Source organism: Lipophrys pholis, assembly GCF_963383615.2.
Source record: "Lipophrys pholis genome assembly, chromosome: 1".
NCBI lineage: Eukaryota > Metazoa > Chordata > Actinopteri > Blenniiformes > Blenniidae > Lipophrys > Lipophrys pholis.
In genome coordinates, this window is record NC_137635.1 from 16,950,312 (window position 1) to 16,973,625 (window position 23,314).

General features: G+C 41.1%; 1 protein-coding gene across 2 annotated transcripts in view; it reads right to left on the minus strand.

The window, feature by feature from the left end:
- The window catches only part of slc39a11 (solute carrier family 39, member 11), a 116,000-nt gene that overhangs the window by 67,384 nt on the left and 25,302 nt on the right, over nucleotides 1–23,314 (minus strand). For both annotated transcript variants that reach the window (XM_080462486.1, XM_080462485.1), the window contains exon 4: nucleotides 22,489–22,647. In XM_080462486.1, the coding sequence (XP_080318612.1) occupies nucleotides 22,489–22,647 (159 nt within the window). The remainder of the gene's footprint in view (nucleotides 1–22,488; nucleotides 22,648–23,314) is intronic.

Sequence of the window (23,314 nt, forward strand, 5' to 3'; positions counted from 1 at the left end):
AAGGTTATTGAGAACATGAAAAAACTGGCAAGCGAAATTAAGTGTGTAATTTGTTGCTTTTCTTTTTTATTGACACACTTCTGGAAACAGGTCCATGGGGTCTACTGACGGCACCGCACATATACTCAACCTGCGGTTGATGCATGTCAATGAGTGAACACCATACTGGCCTGTCACATGACTACGTGATGACTATTTGCGTTATCCCGGCCTTTGGCATTTCAAAGAAGCGCCTCAACGTCAAAGCTTCTGAAACACCAAGAGGCACACTTCTCGAGGAAATGCTCTTATCTGGAGGTGTCTGTAAAGCCGGCCATCTTTCTTTGAGTTTCAGCTGATGAGGCTAATGCCATAGTGGCCAACTGAAGCAGCGAAAGCCCGCAAAACAGGTTTTTAATGGCGAGCTTTGGGGATTTTCAGAATTAACTGGAAGTGTAGAAGGGAGGCAGCCAATTACACCAATGGTAAGAGTTTCTGAAAAAGGGGAAGCGTGTGGAACATTTATCTAGTACAATGGTATTTAAGCTTGAATTTATCCACAATGCCAGATTAGATTTTCCTTTGGGTTACATCAATGTTAAGGAATTTTCTGAATGTCGGTATTACTAAAACACAAACTAATTTAATTTTCCCATAATAGGTTTTGGACATCTCTACTGAATAAAACAGCTACTGTGCAACACCACGTTCACTGTATAATAACAGTGATCCCAGAGCTGCTGCCTTATGCTCAAAGTGTCTGTTGGTTTGATGGTGAGGATAGATAATCAGACTAAGACCAAAGCAGGGCACCAAAGATCTTATTTTGGATATAAATAACATAATCTAATGCATTTTATACAGCCGTTTCAGCATATTTTATTACTTAAAGATATCTGTAACTGTGTATCAACACTGATGTTTTGTTAATGTTGACATATTTCAATTAATGAGCAATTTGCATGATATCTTCCCAAACTCATTGTTTATAACCAAATCCCGACCTATTGAAAGAGTTCAGACGTCAAAACATATTGATTGTTATCATGACAAATTGGTCAGATTGATCCCCGAGGGTTACTCTTTAAAGTGTTGTCAGCAAGTAGCTTTAATGGGGATTGAAGTATAATTGATTGGTGCCACGAGTTCCTTTTGTGAACTCAAGCAAATGTAAAGCTTTGATTCTTCCAATTTTCATTATTAATTTTATGTAAACAAGTGCATAATGTCCATTGTAGACTATATGTTGTTCTACTGGGAGGAGAAGGCCGTCCTTTCTCCACGACACTGACAGAAGAGCTCATTCAACGGGTCACAAATTGACCTGTAAAGTAACAAAGAGACTTATTGTGATCGCCATTGGGGACGAGTTTGACCGGAAAACATATGACCTCTCCAATGAATATGAAAAAAAGGCATGCAGGATATACTAAATCATTCAAGCATCACTCAAATATTGCCACATTATGAGGTTAATAACATATTGTACAGGAAGCTTATGCCTCATTTCCTGGCTACAGATCACTTTAAATTAGAATTGAATGCATTTCACCCGGATCACTGCTTTGTCACAAAACGGGTGCACCAAACACGTCTGTACAATAACAACCCTCTTACCAATATGCACACACGTGGATTGGATTCAATTCCCCTTTTGAAATCAGAGGAAGAAAAAAAACAAAAACACAATACATTACTCAAGTTGGGAAATTCTTACCATATATATGAATAATGGAATGAAAAAGCCCCTTGTGAGCCTACAGGTGGGAACATCCTGTTGTCTTTTTACACACAATCAATGGGGCTGCAAACTATAGTATACCTTTGAGTTTCTTTTAATTATTCTTTCATTTATTATATCTGTTTCACCACAGATAGATATTAGGCCATGGAAGAATCCATTAAATTTTCGAGGTGATCTGGAACCTGGAAACTTTTTTTCTGTTTCTCCCTGAGTTCAGGTCGACCTTTAGCGAACGTCAGAAATCTCTGATTGCTCTTGTTCCCATATACATTACTAACACAATTCACGTGATTGAATTTGTATTTTAATTCAATGTAGTTTTGAATATGTGGTCCAGTCAGGTTTTATTACATACTTTAGCTCCTTGGGAGATATCTGGATTAAAATTAGCACCTTTGTATAATAAGAGATGATTATCAAGTTGCAAATAAGGATGAAAAGTGATCCTCTGTAATTTCTTGGGATCAGTGACTGTTTTTTGTTGTCAATAAATCCAATCAAATTAAGCAAAGTTAAGTCGGAAAATAAATGGAATATAGCTATATAACTGTTCCCATACTACATGTTCTCTTTTCTCAGTATGTGCGTGCAAGTCACGCACACGCACACGCACACGCACGCACACGCACGCACACGCAGCGGGAGAAATGAGACACTGTCAAATGACGCCAGTACACTGAGACTTGGTCTTGGCATGAGGCAAAGGGGGCATTATTAATGCATTGCCGAGCATCAAGGCTGACGCACCCTTTCACGGCGATGTGGACATTATTTCACATTGCGTCTCTTTTGGTTCCTTCTCTCCCTCTCACGTTAGTAAGTGCACAATTAACAATTTGCCATCCGAAGATTCTCGTGATCAATGGGTTTTATTTCAGTTTCAAGGAAGTTGGAAAATGGATCTTGCAATACTCTGAAATGTGAGTCAAACTTTGGACCAGGGGTCTCTGACATGGCGGGGACACCTCACACAGAGAGGTGATGTTTGCTTTTGAGCTGTGAAAAGCCAAACATGATGTTCTTTCCTCCTGTTCCAATAAATAAGCCCCAGTTACAAGCTGGCAACGGGGGACCAAAACTTTGGTTCTGGGGCTCGACAATCAAGCCTTTGGTACAAGCAGTTCCAGTAGCTGATTGTGTAATTAGCCGCCACAGCCACAGAAAATCAGACGCCAATTACGCGCACGCCGCATGCAAAGTGAATGAAAGGCGATGCACCGTTTCTGTTGCTAAATCTGGAGCGCAGTAGCAGATGGCCACGTACCCAAATGCACACCTGCACACAGAAACGGAGACATGGCGGTACGAGTAAAAAGCCTCGGGGGAGATGCACTCCCCGAGGCGCAACACGTAGTATTGTGTGCCTCCATTATGAGCACTGTTGCGTGTTGATGGAAAGCTGAATGCTGCTATTAGAGCTGTGCATCAACAGAAATCTGGAGAGACAATACCCAACAATATTCAGGGGTTATGTGTCAGCATATCACTATATATTTTTAAGCTGTAAACAACATGATTTGTTGTTTTGAGAAAATGTACTTGCATAATCCGAACAGGGAGAGCTGCCTTTTCTGACAGGATCTACAAAACAACTAAACAATTCATGAGAGCAGCTAACAATTCAGATGCACCAATAAATGATCAATCTATCTATAAAGAAATTGGCCTTCATCAGCATCGAGGTTCCACTCCGGCTGCTAAACGACAGCGTTATAATCTATCCTCAGCTCTTTCTTCCAGAGAAGAATTAAGAGAGTGAGACAGGCAGTCAAGCAGATCCATACTGCAAGTACTGCAGCGGTTCTGATTATCAAATTCATCCACCTCTGACGGTACACTGTAAAGTGTTTTCCATTGTTTTCAGAAAGTAGTGTCTACACAACAGGTTCGCGCACAATTCATACCCCATATGAGAAAGATATGCGAATGCTTTGCGTTGCTGTGAGCCGCCTACTCCTACAGCCTCTAGCTATGTGTTTGACATTTCATAGAATGTAAGGGGAAATACGCAGACCATGAGGAGATTTGTCCACTCGAGCTCATCATGGGGCATATTAAGTCACACATTTCACTTGAAACATTGTTGTGCAAACAGAGGCCTAAGTCTGACCTATAAATGGCTCATAAATTTCAAGGTAAATACTTAGAACCACAACAGAAATCTGCCTCTGTAATGGATGATTAGAGTGGATCCCTCTAATTATGGTTGTGTGGGTGGTTTAGCAGGGATTTTCTGCAACCTTGACAAGCTTGTTCAATTTTAGATCTTTCTGGAGCACGACTGTACATTAGTTTCTTTCTTTTGTGTTGCAGGTAAAAGAAAACACTGAAAACACCTATAAAAGGAAAAGATCAGAAATGTTGAGTCTGGTAAAAAGCAATGCTCCCGGCTAATGATGAAACTATGTGAGAATTAGACGGAGGAAAATGATACTAAACTGAGATGTGAGTCCAAATTTGCAATTTAATCAACAATAATCGACCGGGCTTTGCAAGCCAGGGTCGCCAAATTGGATGTTTAGTGGAAGATGTGATGCGAGAATACGACAAGAATAGAAAATGTCAGCTGGGAAGTGGAGAAGGTATCCTGGGTCTGCCTGATCGATGCGGACACACCAGCAGGGAATAACAGCGGGACACCAGCACATAATAAACAGATTAGCTCGCCATGACTAGGCAGGTAGTCAACGTGTGACTGTACAACACACCAGCATCTATTTTAACCGGGCAGCTTCTTGTCGGTGACTGCTTATAGTAGGTATTTGCAGCAGGTCATTAAAACCGACAAACCAATTTAATCTTTTCCGAGCTCAGATTACAAATCTGTTTAAGTCGCTTGAAGATGGATAAAAATAAAGATATTTCACAGTGGTGCGATGTTTCCAACAAAATCGATTAGATCATCAACAAAGACACTGAGGATATACTTTACCTCTTGGGAAATCAAGATCAATAATGTGTTCTAAATTTTAGGCTGTATGAATGCTTTTACACAAAGTACTTGATAAATGTGATGCATTACTGATTCTTCGAGTCTACCAGAATGAGTATCTGTTTATCACATCCCACAATGAGCTTCTGTTGTCTCTGAAATGTAAATCTACTTTGTGTGCGATCTTGAAACAAGCCGTCAATATAAAAAACTGTCACAAATGGTAGTTTATCCATGGCAGGAACAGAAAAATATGTGGATTCATTGGAAGTATGACTATTCAGACAACAGAAAAACAACTAATGTGCATTGTATTGTATAAGAGGACCAGCGCAATGGAAAGTGTGCCTGTGTGTACATGAGTGATGGGTATCTCTTTGTTTTTACGCCACTATTTTTATATTGTAACCCTTTTTTTTCCCGTACGTCTTCATGTATTGATTTTAGATGCGCAGCTTTTATTTGTATCTTTTCATTGATTGATTTTATGATGCACAAATGGGTTGGCACTTTTAAATCTTGTACCTGTCACAATGACAATTTAAAATGAAGACATGGTTAAGGAACATTTCTAAAGTTCAACAGTATAGAAAGGAATCCGATCCAGATGAGTTCAAAGGGAGCCTGATCAGTCGATCTCTTTCTATCTTCACATACAAACCTTTGTATTACTTCCAGAGAAGCATTTGAATGGAAATCTATGCAGTGTGTTGCAGTTGGTACGGATGCTTTGTTGTCCTGGATTTCAGTTAAAGAACAAAGATAACAAAAACGTCCAAAAAAAAAAAAGAAGAAAATCTTGAATAACCTCTCTGGCTTCACAACCTTGAACCACAATGACAGAACACCACAGTGGGCGTCGTTACCATCAGCGAACAAGAGGAAACTGAGGCTTCAAGTTAGATGGAGTCAACACAACTGGACAAAAGAACGTCTGATTGCCTGGTCTGATGGCTCCGCTGTCACTTTCAGATGCTCGAGTCAACGGGAACAACCTGACTGTTTGGATCTGTCGTGCTTTATATAAGCATTTCAACGTCTAGCAAATATGAAATATGGGAGTAGGCAGCCAGGAGGATCTACGTCTGGCCGAATGGGTGCAAGCACATCGCTTGGTAATCATATTTCAAATTTTGTAGATGTATTTAAGAAAAAAAAGCATGCCAAAACATATAACTAATTAGTCAACCATGCAAAAAAGACTTGAAGAACCAAGCTGAATGCTACAGCGTTTGACAAAATTATCTGGTTGAAATGTTTAGGTCTGGTTGTAAGATTCTTTTCAAATGAATTTTAAACAAGACCCGGACAGAAATCCCAATGAAAGGATCTCACAATTTGTGCTTGAGCTTTGCCACGGACCAATCCACTGTAAGCACAGCGTGCCATCTTCTGTCGGGTTTCCTTGGCAGTATATCGCACCGTGTCACAAAGCTGGAATCATCTCATCATTTCTGGAATATGTCGATGAGTTCACTCCAACATAAAATAGAGTCAAACTTGATATTAAAAAGATATTAGTACACAGCAGCCATTAAAAAGGTCAGAATAAGAAATAATCATAAATGATGCAAAAGTCAACACGAACATGCAAATTGAGTGAGTTGCTTTCACAATTTCTGCTCAGTGAACGCTATGAAGCAGTTTCATTTGTCCATTTCGGTCGTAAAATACACCCTTTCCTCAGATCAGGGTAAGACACCATTTACTTCTCATATGGACAAAGTATTCCATCTTCAAACTTCCAGTATTTCTCTGATGTTATAAAATCCCTGTGAGGAACATTTGCCGTCCCCGTGTGTCCCTTTTACGCCCGACGCTGACGAGATAACGTATCAGTGTTTCACCAGATTCATTCATTAAACATACGCACACGGAGAGCAGCTCCAGTGTCCAGTACAGACACCTCAGATAAGGGAGACATCACTTATTCATTGGGCCACATAAATCTCTTTAACCGAGAGGCGATTACAAACGGAGTAGACGGGACGGAGCGAGGCGACGCATACTCATTAAACGGCCGCGGTGCTTCGCCACGCGCCGCGGCCATGAACCGGGACGACGGCGGGGTTTGAGAGCGGCGCGATGACGTTCACAGATGCAATTACACTGGCTTCACTTCAAAAAGGCAGGCGGAGGAGCGAGTCAAAGAACAACAGCCCTGCTGAATGCAACACGAGGAAGATGAAAGCTCGCACGGCCAATCAAAACCTGAATAATGACACAGCCTCACAAAAGGTGGTAAATAAATAAATATTGCCGTAATAAACAAGCACGGGGCGCGGAGAGAGCTTTCAAGGTGTTTGGACAGTGTTTGTGCCCATAAGCTGCGTTTGTAAAAAGCCTTGAACACAGAATGATTAATTGCGGACAGACCGGCGACAGGTGCACTCCGGGGTTTGCGACCGGCGCCATTCTTCTTGGTTAGAAACTGTCTGAATGAATTAATTTGACTAATGGAAAGACGCAAATGTGTGCAAAGCTTTTCCGGAAACAAGCGATTCTACTTCCCATGAAAACAGAGACGGTGTCCTAGTCCAACAAAGGCTGCAGCAAGAATGTTAATCTGACGCCGATAAAAGGTCACACATCAAACACAATTTGATTACCCTTCACTGGCTTCCCTTCAGGTTCTGAATTCAATTCACGGTGCTCCTTCTAACATAGAAGTGTCAAACTCATTGTCCATTAAAACGATACCAGAATAATCAAAAAATACAGATCGCTCTGAAATTATACCGTATTTTTGTTAAAACAAGAAAAAAACAATGTTTGAAATCCTCATATTCATTACACATTCTTTAAAATCAACAATAATAGTAGAATAATCTAAATTTTTCTCATCCTGTGATAGACGCTGGCTGGATTGACTCACAGGGAACCTGAAAAAGCAGTAAAGATGTTGAATGAACAGAGAGATGATCCATTTTTCCTCACGAGTAAAAGTGCATGTGAAAGTCTACCTGCCACAGATTGAGGTCAAACCCTGTTGCTTCTAAAAACACTGAGGCACCGTTTAGCATTCACACGGACGCGGCAGAAACACTGAAAACGGTGTAGTTCGCATGTGGGACCACAAAATGGCGCTAATGTTTGTTTTGTCTTCCACCATAACCCAAAGTGATGTCATCTTTTGTTTGCGATATTTGAGACTCAGATTATGTGCTATGGGTTCATGACTATAAATCAAGTTGTGACCGTGTGAAACGTGCTGGATTATATGAGGGGACAAAATGAAAATAACGTCAAACGAGAGGTCCTTTATTTCCCAGTTCCAGCCACCATGACGCATGTTAGCGCTTCTGAACATAACACCCATGCTGATATAAACCCACACCATGGTCACACTTCAGGAAAGAGCCAAATTCAGGGTCAAAATAGCTTTTTCTAGATTCAAACAGCTTTTAGATTGTGGAGACAACCCATGATCATCACTATATAGGGGAGTTCATTTTCTTTTTTTGAAAGCAGCAAGTAGACACCTCGGATCTTCTACAATGCATTCACAACTGCATGTAATATAATGTTTGGCAATGTGTTGGCAGACCAGTCACTACATATAAATGGAGAAGAGTTAAAAACAAGCATCCATCGTGTGCGTTTGATACATGTTAGCCCTGGAACAGGTTATCCCGTTATTATAGTTCAGAGGTGTCACGCTTGTTATAGAATCCTGAAAAATAACGCAAATTACAAGGACAATGTTTTAATTGCATTTTCTTTGAAATCCCATTTCTTTACCAGATGAGGAAACAGCTCAACTTAGAAATACCTAATCATGCTGAAATGATCAGGATGATGGTGGCAACAAACTCTATGAGATGTTAAATTAGGGCAAATTGACTTCTCCCAGGCAGAGTTTTTGTTTGAGATTAAGTCATTAAAAACAAAGAGTCGTGTCAGTCACGTTTGTATCACAGAGCAAAGAAGGTGCAGAGTGAGCTTTCGGAACTGGCTGGTGAGAATCAAGTCAGTCGATTGCACCGACAATAAAGTCATGGCATTCTGACGTATTTACAACATTTTCGAGTGAAAACAGAAAACTTTTGGTTTTTTTGGAGGGGTGTCTGTTTAGAATCTAATACAAAACAACTGTAAATTGCGGAAATCATGCGAACCGTTTCTGAAATGTAAAAACGCAAAAACAATGCTTTTTCACTTGAAATATTGTCATTTAAACGAAAAGCTTTAGTTGTCTGACCGTCGAGATTGAGATTTGCGACCTAGTCAACAAATAAACATATATACAGTTTGGTGCCGATGACCGTGTTTTTATCGATACCGTATGATTTGGTGGAAGGAATGAGGTCTACTCGGAAGCTGCAAAACGCTGTGGGGAATTTTCTTCGGGGGACTGTCACAAATGTCCCATAAAAGTGACCGAAAGCATTCGGCCTCAAAGTGTCAAACGAAGGGGGGGGGAAGAAAAAAAAATCCAAACAAACAAGAAACCAGGGTGATGCATTATTTAGTCGAGTCCAATTTTGATTCTGTTTCATGGCTGAATCGAGCTGCTGTGAAGACGTCAGCCAAGCCAAAGCCAGGAAATCTACTTTGTGTCCTGATTTACGCGTGGAAGATGCATAATGTGCAGTATTATCACATGGAGAGCGAAGCAGGTGCTGAGAAGGGCCTGAGTGAGCGGCTCACTGTATCAGCAACGGCTTCATTGCTGCTGAGATTGGAAGTTCCATTCCCACGGGGCCCCCCCTCCCCTCTTACCTATGCATAACAGCACAAGGCAGTGCGGAGTTCAAACAGAATCGGCCATGATATCGAAGCTCCATTTGTTTTAATAGGAGGTCAGTCGTATCGACCATTCGGCGGGCACGGAGCACCCTTATCTACTTGAGCGCTCGACTCCAAAGGCCAAATGACAACCTGCTGGAAAACAGGGCCGTGCACTGCAGCCGCTGCAGACACGACAGACCGGATCGCTTCATGACGCCTCAACAGTACCGTCAGAGTGAAATAAACTGTTGTAAATACATACATATTTTGATTTTGAATCGATCTTGTAGTTTTGATTCATTTTGAAACTCCAGGCAGTCCATTACAGAGAATTAAGGAATGTCAGATGCCTGTCTTTTAGATTAAATATTAATTGTGTTTTTGTTGCTGTACTTGGCAGTAAAAACATCGAGACTCTACAATGTTAGAGTAAATGGCTCTTGGCTATTATTTTCAGTTTTTTGCAGTTATCAGGACCATGGCAGAGAGAAATGGTGGCAAAAGTGTTGTTTAGAGTAGCCAGGGATCAGAGAAGACAAACATTCTGTTTACACGACAACATTTCAAGTGATAAAGCATTGTTGTTTGCATTTCTGTTTCAGATGTTTTGCATTTACACATCGTTTCCAAAATTCACACAAAAATACCAGAAATGCTGAAAACAATGTAGGTTTCTTTTAGAGCCACTAGTGGGTGCTCTCATTTGTTGGTTTTTTTAAATTAAAATCACACAAACAGGCACAGAGAATAATCCCCTATGAACAGTGGCGAGAACACAGAGGGACAATGAAGTTAGATTAGTTGGAGCAACGTTCGTGAACCTTTTCTGATTTCCCCTCCAGGCTGAAGCCAATAGGCTTCATGGCTTACTCGCTGAACTCGACTTAACAGTTTAGAGTAGAAATACAGAAAATGGATTTCCGAAGCCTTGAAATGTCTGACCTCATTGTCTTTTTATTTCAAAACTACACACAGTGTACATTGTACACTGTTAGTACTGTTGGAGCACCATGTTTATTACCCCATTTAGACAGAATGTTAGCGAGAGAGAACAAGTATGGCTTATTATGATTATCATGTCTATATGTCCAAATCAAGGAAGTGCCCGATGAGTCCTTATCACTTTTGTAGTTTGAGATATTGTATTTGAACCTTTGTTTTACAGCAACCGAGAAATATTGTTTTATACAGGATACCCACCTCCTCCTTTGCTCTGTTAACTCACATGGTGCTCCATTTCACTCAAAATGAAACAGTCATCTCATTTGGAAAAATGTTAATTCAGCCATTGGCACTGTCATTTATCCACAGCGAGAGAAAACCTCTAAATCAGACCCTTAAGCAGCGAGGGGAGACAGTGAGTTAAAACCAAAGAGACGGTAATCTGCTAAACACTGACAGTTTGAATCACGAGTTAAGAAACAATCAAGTCAGCTCGCATATGGTTAGTCGGATGACTTCTCAAATTATCTTGGTTTTATTGTGGCTGCTGATGAGGAATCTTTAGGTAACTGGACAAAGATTTCCTCACACAAAGACGAGCTCCTGCTTGGAGTGCGCGGACAAGAGTTGTTTTTTGATAAAGCACGATGAAAAAGTCGTGAGTCTCACACATGTGGGCTGCTAAGAGAATTTGAGGGTGGTACAGCTGCTTTGTACTGTACTCCGACGGGGCGAAAGTTATGAATAATGTATTTCTCACAGTCGTAGGTGAGGTGTTTTGCAGATATAATGAAGGGGAAAAAAAAGTACTGAGCCTTTATTAAGATGAAAAGTACATCTGAAATTATGACAAATCTACAAAATTTACGATAATGGTGATATCGGTTTAATGGGTGGATGGATGGACAAGAATAAAAAAAAAAAAAGTGCATTCGCCTGCTGGTGATTCTGGCACACACAAGAGAACACCAGTCTGGTAAGGACACTCGGACATTGTCTAAAACATGTCTAGAAAAGATGAAAAAGGTTATTTGTCTTTGCTTCCCTCAAGGTGGGATTCTCTTTTCAACATGAGCCAAGCCTGATCAGATCTTAGTGTATCCCCCCCCCCAAAAAAACAGCTTGTGCTAGATTCCTCAAATAATTGCCACAGTTATTGAGCCGGCACGGAATCGTTGTTGTTGCACAGCACGTTCCTCCCTTAAATTAGACACGTCTGAGCAATGATTTCGAGTGGTTTGTTGTGATACATTTTGGATTACTTGGGGATTTACGGTATATGTAAAAACAGAACAGCTTCCTGCTCTTCTTGATGAAGTGTGTATTAAAGGTGGATGAATATATGAAGTGTCGATGTTATAATTATTGGCGAAAGTGGCTCATTTGAGAGAGTGGCTCATCATCCAATCACACGACTTTCCATATGTACAAACTGTTCTCGAGCAAAACTCCGAATCCCTTGAATGTGAATGCAGCTATAACAGTATAAAACACAAGTGAAAGATAAAATAAAGGTCAATCAGTGAAGTCCATTTCCATGACCAGGCCTCTATTTTAACAAGCGTTAATCAGTCTTTTTGTTTGAAATCACAAAGTTGACATACTATGGTTCATTTTTACCGCAAACAGCAAGATCCCAGCAAGCCGACATACTGAAGGTCATTCACACCCTTTAAAAACTTTTTGGTGTCCCTACTCAACATAATGGAAATGCTCTGAATAGGAAAAATTTGCATACACTTTTCTTTTAATAACGGAGAAGCAATTTTGTTTTTCCCTTGGAAGACCATTTCATCCATTTACAAACCAAATACATTGCATATGTGTTTGGCGTGACATCTAATCATGTTCGGTGCTGTATTTTAATACCGCGGAAGAATGCTTTGTCAATGAGAGACGACAACACTACACGGCTACAGAAACACAAATGAGCAATAAGTAGAGCTGAGGAGAAGAAATAAAAGTAAAAGAGGACAGGAATAGGCTTAATGGAATTGCTGCTTTTCTTTGTCAGAAACAGTAACTCATCATTAAAGCTCAGTGAATCAGCTGGAAGGGTTAAACAAAAAATCTCTGGCAACAAAAACTGGAGCAGAATTGAAATCAGCCAACCACCAGTGTTTACTTCATTATGCATTGGCACCATCGTGCAATGTGAACAAGCAGTGAGTTGATTTCCATTACACCTCATCATGTATGCAAAACAATGTAATAAAGTCAGCCCAGCTCTTCTGATCGGAGGTTTAATAAAGACACGGCGAAGTGCCGGGGACCTCGGAGACGGGGAGAAACCTGTCTGACAGCAGACGTGGGAGGAAAGTAACACGCAGAAGTAAATAGGCCACGACTGCCGGGTTCTGTTCTGGCATCCCAGATGGCTGTCAGCTTCGCAGGGTTCGGCTGCTTTGACAAATGCATGTGTATGAACTGCTGCAAAGGGACTCGGCAAAGATCTGTTAAAATGAAAACCATTTATAAAAACATTACAGCTATGAGAGATATACTAACATGACAGCAGATCTGTAATAAACCACACTGACACACGTTTCTCCTGCTTGTTGTGATGACGGTACGAACCGTGCTCACTCCAAGCTGCACCTTGACCCAGAGAACAGTGGCCACAAAGGGCAGGACTACAAATCCACTGACACAGCAGGGAAGGAAACTCCAGCAGACGTGACACAAGAGCTCGCGTCCCGGCTTACACAGGGACAATGATATTTCAACGCTGTCAACCCAACTGGGCGATTGTGATAAGTGCTCCGGTACATGCAGTTGTGTACGACGACCTCAGATGGACGGCAATGTAGGGAGACCGAGGAAAGCAGGTTTGGGAAAAAGAATGGAAGTAATTTCACGACTCCAACAAAGAACACTGTTGGATTCTGTCAGAAAAGGTTTGTGTTTTCCAAAGTCTGACCAAATTCTAGAAAAGACCTTTTTTTTTTTTTTTTAGCGTGTGACCATTAAGTAATACATCTTTGAAATTGGATTATAGTCTTTATATGAAATCAAGCACCTTGATTTTAAAACGGAACCTGCTCCTGGAGTGACAATGTTCCAGGACAAGATGCAAGGAAGGATGAGACCAATATCAGGACTTCAGTTAGAACACTGAGTTTTACTCTCCGAGTTAAACCGCAACAAAAAAAAAGGCTTGCTTAAAATTTGATGGATGCGTAAAGTAAAAGGCTTGTTGTTCTAAGGCTTCAACTTAAACAAAATCCATGTTAGAGTGAAAGATGGGGTTTACAGTCATTTTTCTTCCTTCCCCCAGGCTTTTTGTTTCAAAACCAGTGGTGCACAATATTTTCCAAGTTTATTGTGATTGCCATAACATACCACAGAGGACTGAGGAGCCTGTGTGGATGTCTCAATACACTGTGCCTTCATGCCAATCAGATCATGCTCACCAAGTGTTTCAGGAATTGTTTGCCCTTAAGCATTTAATGATCTCAAACCACGCTCTGGTTATATCCATCAGCACGGTAAAGAAAATCACCATCGACAAAGGTTCGGTGCCACAGTTTGTGCCACAACTGTATTTTAAAACTTTCACTGCAGGTTACCATGACCAAAAATGCCAGTAGTCACTCTAAGTGAGACAGCTATACCCCAGACACAGTAAATAGAGATGATGTCATGTGTTTGTGGTGCTTTAGTCATTGTTACTGCTGTCTAGTTGCCTAAATGCTCAGTGTGTACTGTGGACAGGCAACTCTGAACTGGTGATATACTGTATCCCATGATGCAAGGCTCCCATCCCAGGCTGCCAAGACCTCCTTGGCCCCCCCATGACTATATGTTGTTATGGTGATGGAGAATAACGAGAGGGAAAAATAATACGATCACAAAGTGGCAATGTGTTTTTTGATTTAAATATGCGGTCACGTCAAAGTGTCCATCAATGCATGCAAGCAATTTTGTTGCGCGTATTGTGAAAAGCTTGAGAACACGAAGTGAAAATTGAAGTTCGTCTGTCTTCACCTTCTCTCAGAGCTCTGCTGGCTCACTCTGTCAGCCCCTAAAGTGTATTTTATTCTTCCGATGTAGTGTACTCTTGCTTTCTAAAACCACTTAATCTTGCAACAGCTTGCACCCGAACAGTCTGGCCTCTCTGAAAAGCAAAACTCGGACGACCGGAGTTTCAATAAATCTTGGCTATGAAGACTATGGAGACCTAGATACCAATTTAGTGGCACTGCCAATGCTGTTTTTCACTTGTTTGTTTGACATATGTACTTTTTATTATCTGAACCACAGTATAAAACTTACTCAGAAACTATGGATTGGTTAAGCAGAAGTTTTTTCTCTTTGGTGAGGTAATAAAAATGCATGGTTCTCACAACACAACATAGGATAAGGTTAAAAACAGGGTTGCCTCTATCTTCTAGTTAACTTGGCGGGTTTTTATCAATGACTTATTTGAACATTACCAAAAACTGACACGACATATAGATATGATGGCAACCCAAACTTTTCGCTTAAATATGTACATTACGCATTCATAGCCATTGAGACAACAAAGAACACCTCATTAATGTAATGCTCATTAACTGAATTTGATTGATTTAGGCCCTGTTTACACTATGTTTACAAGAGAAAACGGAAAACGTTCTTTCATTGCGTTTTGGGTGCCGGTTTACCACGGGAACTTTTTGGACACATTCGAAATATAGATGGACAATAACAACAATAGCGGACTACACATTGGCATGACTCCCAGTCCATAATCTCTTGGTAGTTTTATAGTTGAGAGTCACTGTAGCAACAATCCAACACTGCTTCTGTTGTGGTTACAAAGACTGGAATGCTAAGAAGCTATTCAATTCAGAGTGAAAACAGCTCAGAAAGAACTACAGAAAGAAAACATTTGTCACTTTCTCTGATGTGTTTGCACTTTTGGAACTTACTTGGACTTCACAGTTTTTTCTCAATAAGTATGCTGTCTAAGCAAAGTTTTAGTGGCAACTAAATTCTTTGCATCTGTAAAATTTACAATAAAGTATTTTCATAGTCAAGAATTGTTTCTTTACAACCACACAAAATATGCCTGCACTCGTTATCAGTTGACATAGTGGGCCAAGGTTTCATGGCTTCGTACTGAAGGGCAAAACCTTTGTGCTAACTCACACAAATTATGAAAGAATGTCATCTTGAATCCTTTCATACTTGCACAGAGAGCAAGTATGAAGAGACAGGCGCTCCATTTGCATTACTAAGTGCAAGAACAAGTTCCTGCTATTCTGATATATTGTGCCCACTGGTGTTTTGCTAATTGCGTACTACAATTAAGAGCGGATTTACATACAATTATTGGAGGGAACAAGAAGCTGAAGAAGGGATTGTATTGGTGGGAATTCTAATCGGCCACAAAGAAGGCTTTCTGAGAAGACTGACTTGAACAACATAATGAACTAACATCCAATTTTAAACGTATCATTTTGTGTATATAATTACGACAGATACTGCCACTTTAAAGTTCGAAATTATATACTTCCTTAAATTATAAAAAAATTATAGTGTTGACAATGGATACGGGTGCTCGGACCCGGTGATTTACACCTATGGCCACAAATTTTCCAACATCAATAGACCCTGCCTGATTGGATTAGAGGCCATTGTTGGTGAGCACTCAGCTTGCCACATTGACCCAATAATTGTTGTTTAATTACTGTTATTTGTGAATCTATAAAACGGACATTAAAAGTGAGAATAATTACAGTGTAAAGGGTTCTATTTGAACTTTTTTTTTTTTTTAAAGCCACCATGAAAGCAGATGTGCTGAAGGCTAACTATTCTAACAAGAACTTCAACCAGCATTGTCCAATAATCAAAGTAATTATTCAATGTGCAGGCAATTTCCATGAGTAAATTGTAATGTTTTTAATTTTCCCGTTCAACGGTTATCTGAATGCCAATTTGAATTTAGCTGAATGTCTTTACTTTCGCTAACGAATTGTAGGAGTCGAACAATGCAAATAGGTGGTGATAAAATGTCTTACTGGAACAGGCTCGCTCAACTGGTTCCCGCTCAATCGTTTTTTTGGGGGGGGGGTTTTCCCCTTCCTACCCCTTATCATTGCCATCCTTCTCCACCCTCCTGTCAACCCCCCCCCACTCCCCCCCCACTCCGATCTCTCTCCATCGTTCTTCCCATTCAGCAGCCGTGTTTGCTGAGGAGCCAGTAAAAGTGGCACCAGCAGCTGTCCAAACAGTGATGGCCCCCCGCGATGTCCGCACGTTTAGATGTATGTATTGAAGATGATGCTCGACCCCCTCACCCCCACCCCCCGCCTGCCTCCACACACCTATTATCACAATCCCAGCATTTCCACCGCAGTCACCATGGCACCCGGGCCGAAAGAGCAGAAGGAGGAGTATGGAGACAGGGAAGTAAGTATTTTCTCTTTCTTTTCATCAGGAAAGTAGGTTTTTACCACATGCCTTTGACCTATTTCGATGGTATTCTGCCGTCTTCCATTAGAAACGACCAAAGTTGGATTAGAATGAAAAATTCTACCACCCGAATATGAATTCATCCCACAGCAATACAAAGCAAATGTTTCCTTGTTGTCTATGTCGTCCAGTTTGTTCCTCAGTAAAGAAGTCTTGGTGTCAAACAGACCTGTTAGCCAAAGTAAGTGTTCTTCCATCATGACGTTTGTGACAGAACACCGTCGAAACATGTCAAAGGTATGCTGTCAATCCCTACTTGCTTGAAGAGACGAAAAAGAAACTGCACATAAACAAATTAAAGGCATAATGAACTTAATTGAACTGAGACAGAGAAGTGGAAAGAAAGGAGAGTTGCGGGGAACCAAAGAGGACCCAGAAGTCGAGGGAACAAAGGCACGACCGAAAGGTTGAAGTGACATCCGTGATGTGATGTGGCAAGCAAGCAGGAGTCGAAGAGGACACGGAGAGAAAGTCAGCTGGCGGCTGCTGCTTGAGACTGATTAGAGCACAAATAGCTGCCAGCGATGGTAGATCATGAGAGAAAGACAAAAATATTGAAGCAATTTCACAATATGTTTCACAAAGTGACACAAACTCTTTAGAGTCAAAGCTGCAATGCCACAACTCTTGAATCCAACCGAAAAAGTGAGAAATTAGCTAAATATTATATATTTCACAGCTACTTTGGAGGCGCTGTCACCCTAAACAAACACTGACCAGAGAGGAAGTAAAGACGTAATTCTGCTGACTGATTGATCCGGACCGAAAGTGGAAGTCCCACCACTTAAGTCCATGGTGGCTAGGCTAATTAGCTTGTGGCTAATGGGAAGCCACAAACAACCGAGATATACAGTCTACAGACCAGATATCAATGAGTGCATTTCTCACTACTTCTTCCTCTCTACTCCAAGTCTGCGCAGGAGATATTTTCCAACTTTTTCTTTTTTACACAGTTAGCTTTGTTTGTTTACTACCCAGAATGCACTGCACACTGTGTCACGCACTGGAAAGATTGTTTGCAAGCGAACCGAGAGCGGCGTTTTCAAGCGGATTAGAGATCGCTTGTTCGCTCCGAATCAGAGTTCGTGGGAGTGTTCACATTGACCAAACAAAATGGTTTTTCCCTGGACAGAACTCTGGTCCGGATCAAACAGGGGAATGTGAATGCACCCTGAGTCAAGGCTAAGACAAAGATTAAGCCTTTAAGGGGCAGAGGCCATGTCAAGGCCAAAACCATGAAAATGTCTTAAGACGAAGACCACTCGAGTGTTGGGCCAATCATTTTCTCAATTTATCCTTTGAATGTGCAATTGATAAACATAAAAAAATTACAGCAGACTGCTGTAATACCCACAAAGAGCCTTAATAAGACAGGGTAACCTAGTGACTTTCCAACAAAAGGGATTTCACAGTGAACACTGTCAAATCAATAAATACCGCACACCTCTGATGCTCAATAAAAATCTCTTCTTGAGCGTAGTGTAAACATAACCTGGCGTCTGAGTATTCCGATACATAGAATAAACACAGAACGAAAAGAAAAGAGCACCAGCAGCCTTGGGCTCATCATCTGAGATTGCTTACCGATGCACTCAGCCGCATAACATCCATTACTGTGTGATATTTGCTCATGCATCTCTGTGACTGTCTCATTTCAATTGAATCCCTTTTAGGTTGTTGTCTTTTTGAAAATAAACTTTATGGTTCACATCTAATCAATCTGTTTGATGGCATGTCATTTGCAGTTATTGTTTGGGATCCTGACATTTGTAGGTAAATTGGGCGTTTGTTGACCACTATCTTGAACTTGATAGTGTCAAATTCTGTTTTTGACCCTTTTTTTGGCTAAACCCACCCACAAATGAGGCTTTATATGCAGAGCCTCGGCAGACCTCATGAAACATCTCATCCTAAAACCATCATAAATATATTACTTGGTGATAACATAACAAGAGCGCAATACAGACATGACGCCATATAAATAAAAGTGCTTCCAGCTGTGAACTCTGCCAGCCCGTGGTGAAGCCTTTAAGCCTCCAGAAATGAAACCCATTTTCAACACAATTGGATGGCATGCCTAAGTGCCCCGAGTATGGCTTGTTTGCACTCTGCTGCTGACAGAGATCTCCTCCTCTCCGCCTCGTGTGCTCAACAGAGTGCAGGTACTGCCTGGTTGCTTTGGGGACGAGAATGTCAGCAGCCTAATTAGCCCCGGCTGAGGTGAGAGGTGGTAAACGACACAGTTGGATCTTGAAGAGCGAGTGTTGGACCAAGACGACTCGAAGTGCGGTCGTGAATTAGGGTCTAATTTCTGTTTGGACGCAAGATCATGCCTCTTTCCCTCTGGTCTGGCCCAAGAGACTTTCTTCTATCGGTTTGTTTATCCCTTTGGATTTAGGGGCGTCACAGCTGAGTGAGCTTAAAATGGAAAACAGGGCTTAAGAAATGCAACGGCAACACGCTTTGACAGGACAAAGTTGCACCATGTGATTGGAAATGATGACTGTGACTACTACGGATGTGTAATCTTGGCCCCGAGACACAAAATATTGAGCCTGATGCCGAGAGTGATTGAGAATGGGCTTTCATGCTAATATCATCTTATGGAGCAGTATACATAATTAAATTCAATTGCCATGGACCCTCTTCTACAATGTGTTGATTTATTCATGTTTTCTGGGGGGAAAACTAACATTTTTAAACAAGTATAGCTATGAAACTAGTCTGACGAAGTCTGAGTAAAAGGGATTGATGTTGACTTTCATAAAATTCCTATTGACCTTAAAACTAGTGAGACATTATGTTTTTAGTCGATAGCCTGGTTTTGGGAGCCATTTTCAGAAACTTGTCGTTTCAATGGCTCCAAGCACCAATGGGGTGTAAACTGACACCCAAAACGCAACAAAAGCTCTTCGTTTTCACTTGAAAATGTTGTCATGTTAAGCCACAATCTCAGAAACTTTACACAGCATCGAGTCTGAATGAGTTCAACCAAAGATTTACTGACATGTTGAATAGTTTATTCTAAGATCATCGCAATTTAAACAAGTCTCGCCCATTATACAAAAGTCAAAAGTTAGAAATAAGCTGAATCTCAGATATAAAGAATGGGAGAAATCAATGGTCTGAGTCACCATGACAACCTAACCACAGATACTTTTCAAGATTTAGCACAAATCTAAGAATTTATTCCTGATATATAAAAAAGAAGGAAAAGTCCTTCCCCTCTGGCCTTTGCAAATGAAAAGTGTATCATTAGAGCGGCACCACAGAGCTCTAAAATCCCTTAAATCTCTTCACCATCCTCGCTTGACTGTGTGGTAGGTGTGTGTGGTCATTACATGTATTTGAGTGGGTGTTGTCTTGCATGAGTGTGCATGACGGCAATGTCATCCGCTCCTTCATATGTAATCTGTGTCACCGCCGCTGTCCTGGTGTGACTGCGGGAGCTTAAGGCAACAGCTGTTCTGCGCTGACTCCGATCGTAGTGGCCAGCTTCGCCTTTTTGTCTCTCGGCGGCGTCGCCTCCGATCCCCGCCCTTGTTAAATGCGAGTCAGACCATGGCGCAAACATGTGTTGATTAAAATCAGACTTTGCTTGAGCGTGCTCTTAAAAGAAAGAGACATTTCTGGAGGGGGGGGAGGGGGGTCAATCAGGGTTGGTAGATCCTCAGCTCAACAAATGAGCCATTTGTAATTCATCTGAAGCTTTACACCTTCTTGTTTGACAGCCTCAAGAACCCAAGAATCGAAAGACAAAACATTTAACTGTGTTGAAATGATTAAAGACCTTGCTACTTCTCTGAAAGTGGACCCAATCATTACCAACACTTAAATATGTGTCCAGCTGTTAAACTTCAAATTGTAGTACATTACTTTAGTTTTGGGGTGAACTGAGGCCCTGTTTACACGACAACGTTTCACGTGACAACACCTAATCCGCAGCAGCAGACACGGAGACAACGATGTAGTTAGTATGCCGGGCCACTGGAGGGCGCTGTTGCTTGATTTTTGTTATGAAACTACACAGAGGTGTGTGCAGAGAACAACACACTATAAACGTGAGGAAAATGGACTGATGATGCATTGGATGCTATCAGGGGTGAGTCTGAACTAATAAACTACTGATCTGGACAATAAAACTAGAATATGGACCGCGGGTCCTACCACTACGCGGCCGCCATGTTTGTTTACAACTGAATGAGCAGGAGGGAGGGGGAGAGATGTGCATGCACAGTAACAGCCTCCATCAGTCTCTGCAGGAGGGATTTGCGCCGTGAAAGAATCCTTCCACCTTGGGAGCCGGATTAAAAACTTTGCGGATACAGTGCATCCGCAAACTGGTGCCGTGTAAACGGACCCCCCCAAAAGTGAAGAAAGTTTTGTGGATACACTCGAATTCGTTGTCGTGTGAAAGGGGCCTTAGTCAAATGAATCCATCATCACATGCGGTTAAAGATTTTGTTCTGTAGCAACGAGAGCTTTGTTAATTTTGCTGTTTACTGATTAATCATCATGTTAAACTGAAGACAGAATCGAAAAGCCCAACAACAGATAAATGATTATACCAGCTACGTTTGAACTATTTAGTACTCTTATAAAACCACTTTTGTAAAACATTTGGATCTTTCAGCTATGTTACATACAGTGCATTCACTCATGAACATGAATTTTCGATGAGCAACAAGCACCAACTGTTAAATAAATGGAAAAACAAACCCAACACTGCTGATCATCCCTATTCCTTCTCGTCAAACATTGCTGGTATCATCGCTACAGCCACAGAGCGGTAACAGTGGCGATACATTCGGGCTTCAGCAATTGCAGTTGTAAACAACAATGAAATCAACTTGCAAGAGCACTTGTCAAATCCAAGAGAAGAAATCAAATCTATCCAGGACTTTCAAGTGAAAATGCATCGTTTTCTTAAATCCCATAGCAGGAAAAGTCAGAGAGGAGCAATATAATGCCGATTTGGGCATCCCTCAGTAGCGAGAGAGAGAAATATGTTGCAGAGTTTTAAAGTCCTTTATCACCAGATATTCAACCTTTGCTTCAAGTCTTTTCGAAAGCACTGATGGAACTGTGCTCCGAGGTCGTGGCACAATAGAAGACTAAAAGTGAAAATGTTGCCTCCCAAATTTCAACGATTGTAAATGGGGCCAAAAACTGATCCCTGATTCGCAAATTAAGGTAAACCACGTGTTGCTGCAGACGTTTATTTCCTCAACAGCTAGTCAAGCCGTTTTAAGAGAGTTTCAAAACATAGAAAGTCACTGAAGGAAACCTATTTAGAGTGTGGAAGAAAACAAACTCACAAATTAACAGATTAACAGAGAGGCTGGAGGTCATCTGCATCTATCCAATTAAAAGTTCACACTTTAAGCAGTTGTTTTTCTCTTTAAAGACTTGAGCGTTTCTCATGAGCTCAAAACTAACCCCTGGCTCTTGACCGGCTTTCAGTTGTGTGGGCTTTCAAGCACGCAAGTTTTACAACACCGAAACATCAACGGTATCCTTTTCCAATCACAAACACAAAAAGCGAAGGGCAGCAATAAGGTCTCATCTATGAGAATGCAGCAATGCCATCCTGTATTCATTTTGCACCTTCACTTTCTGTGGCGATTCACAGACAATTCATAAACACAGTAAATGTATGTGCAACAACACAGTTGGTTATAAAAGCGCATTGAGTTCTTACCAACAAGGGCATGGCAAGGTCAGCAAAGTAAACGAAGGCCGCCCCTAATGTGAATCCAACAGCCACGGGCACAAAGGCGAAGGAGCCGTACTTCCCTGAATCCTCTGCCATGTCGATTGCTGGCGCCAACAGTGACCAATAGGATGCAGCCAACATTACCTGGGAGGCATAAGAATAGGAAGGGGAAGGAGTGGTGGAGGTTAAAAATGCATCAGAAGATCAACAACAATCAAAGGTCATATTGAATATTAGTAACTGGCACCTGTCTTATTAACTTGTCTTCTATTGTTTTCTGGATTTTCATTGGTGCTACTTAACCTTCCCAGCACAAAAAATGTATTTTGAGAGCGGGATTGCTTATTTCAAACTGTTTATTACACTATTTGCAATCGTTTGAAAGCTCAATCGCATGGGAAAGGTGGTCATCACCGAATTGCGAGACGCAATTTTCACCAAACTCTGCAGTTAGACGACAAGGTGTCCAGAAACCTCTCTGACTTTAAAAGACATTATGTTTGGTTTCCTAATGAACGATATCATCTCCCGAAGAAAGAAGATCCCTTATTGTTCCTGTTTTTATGAGAGGATGTGATTTTGATATGTGGGTTGGTGTCAAATGTGTTTAAAAACCCTCTGAGGTAATTCACCCCGAAATAACATTTCCTTAAAAGTCTGGTTGCTCCATTTATCAAAGTCTAAACAGACAGAGAGGAGGGGGTTTGTAGTCTGTTAAAAAAACAAGCATGCACAGTGAGGATCGGTGGCCTCTGTGGTGGATCAATAAAAGGTTGCTCTTTTCTGTGTCGTTTCATTTCTGCTTTGGGTT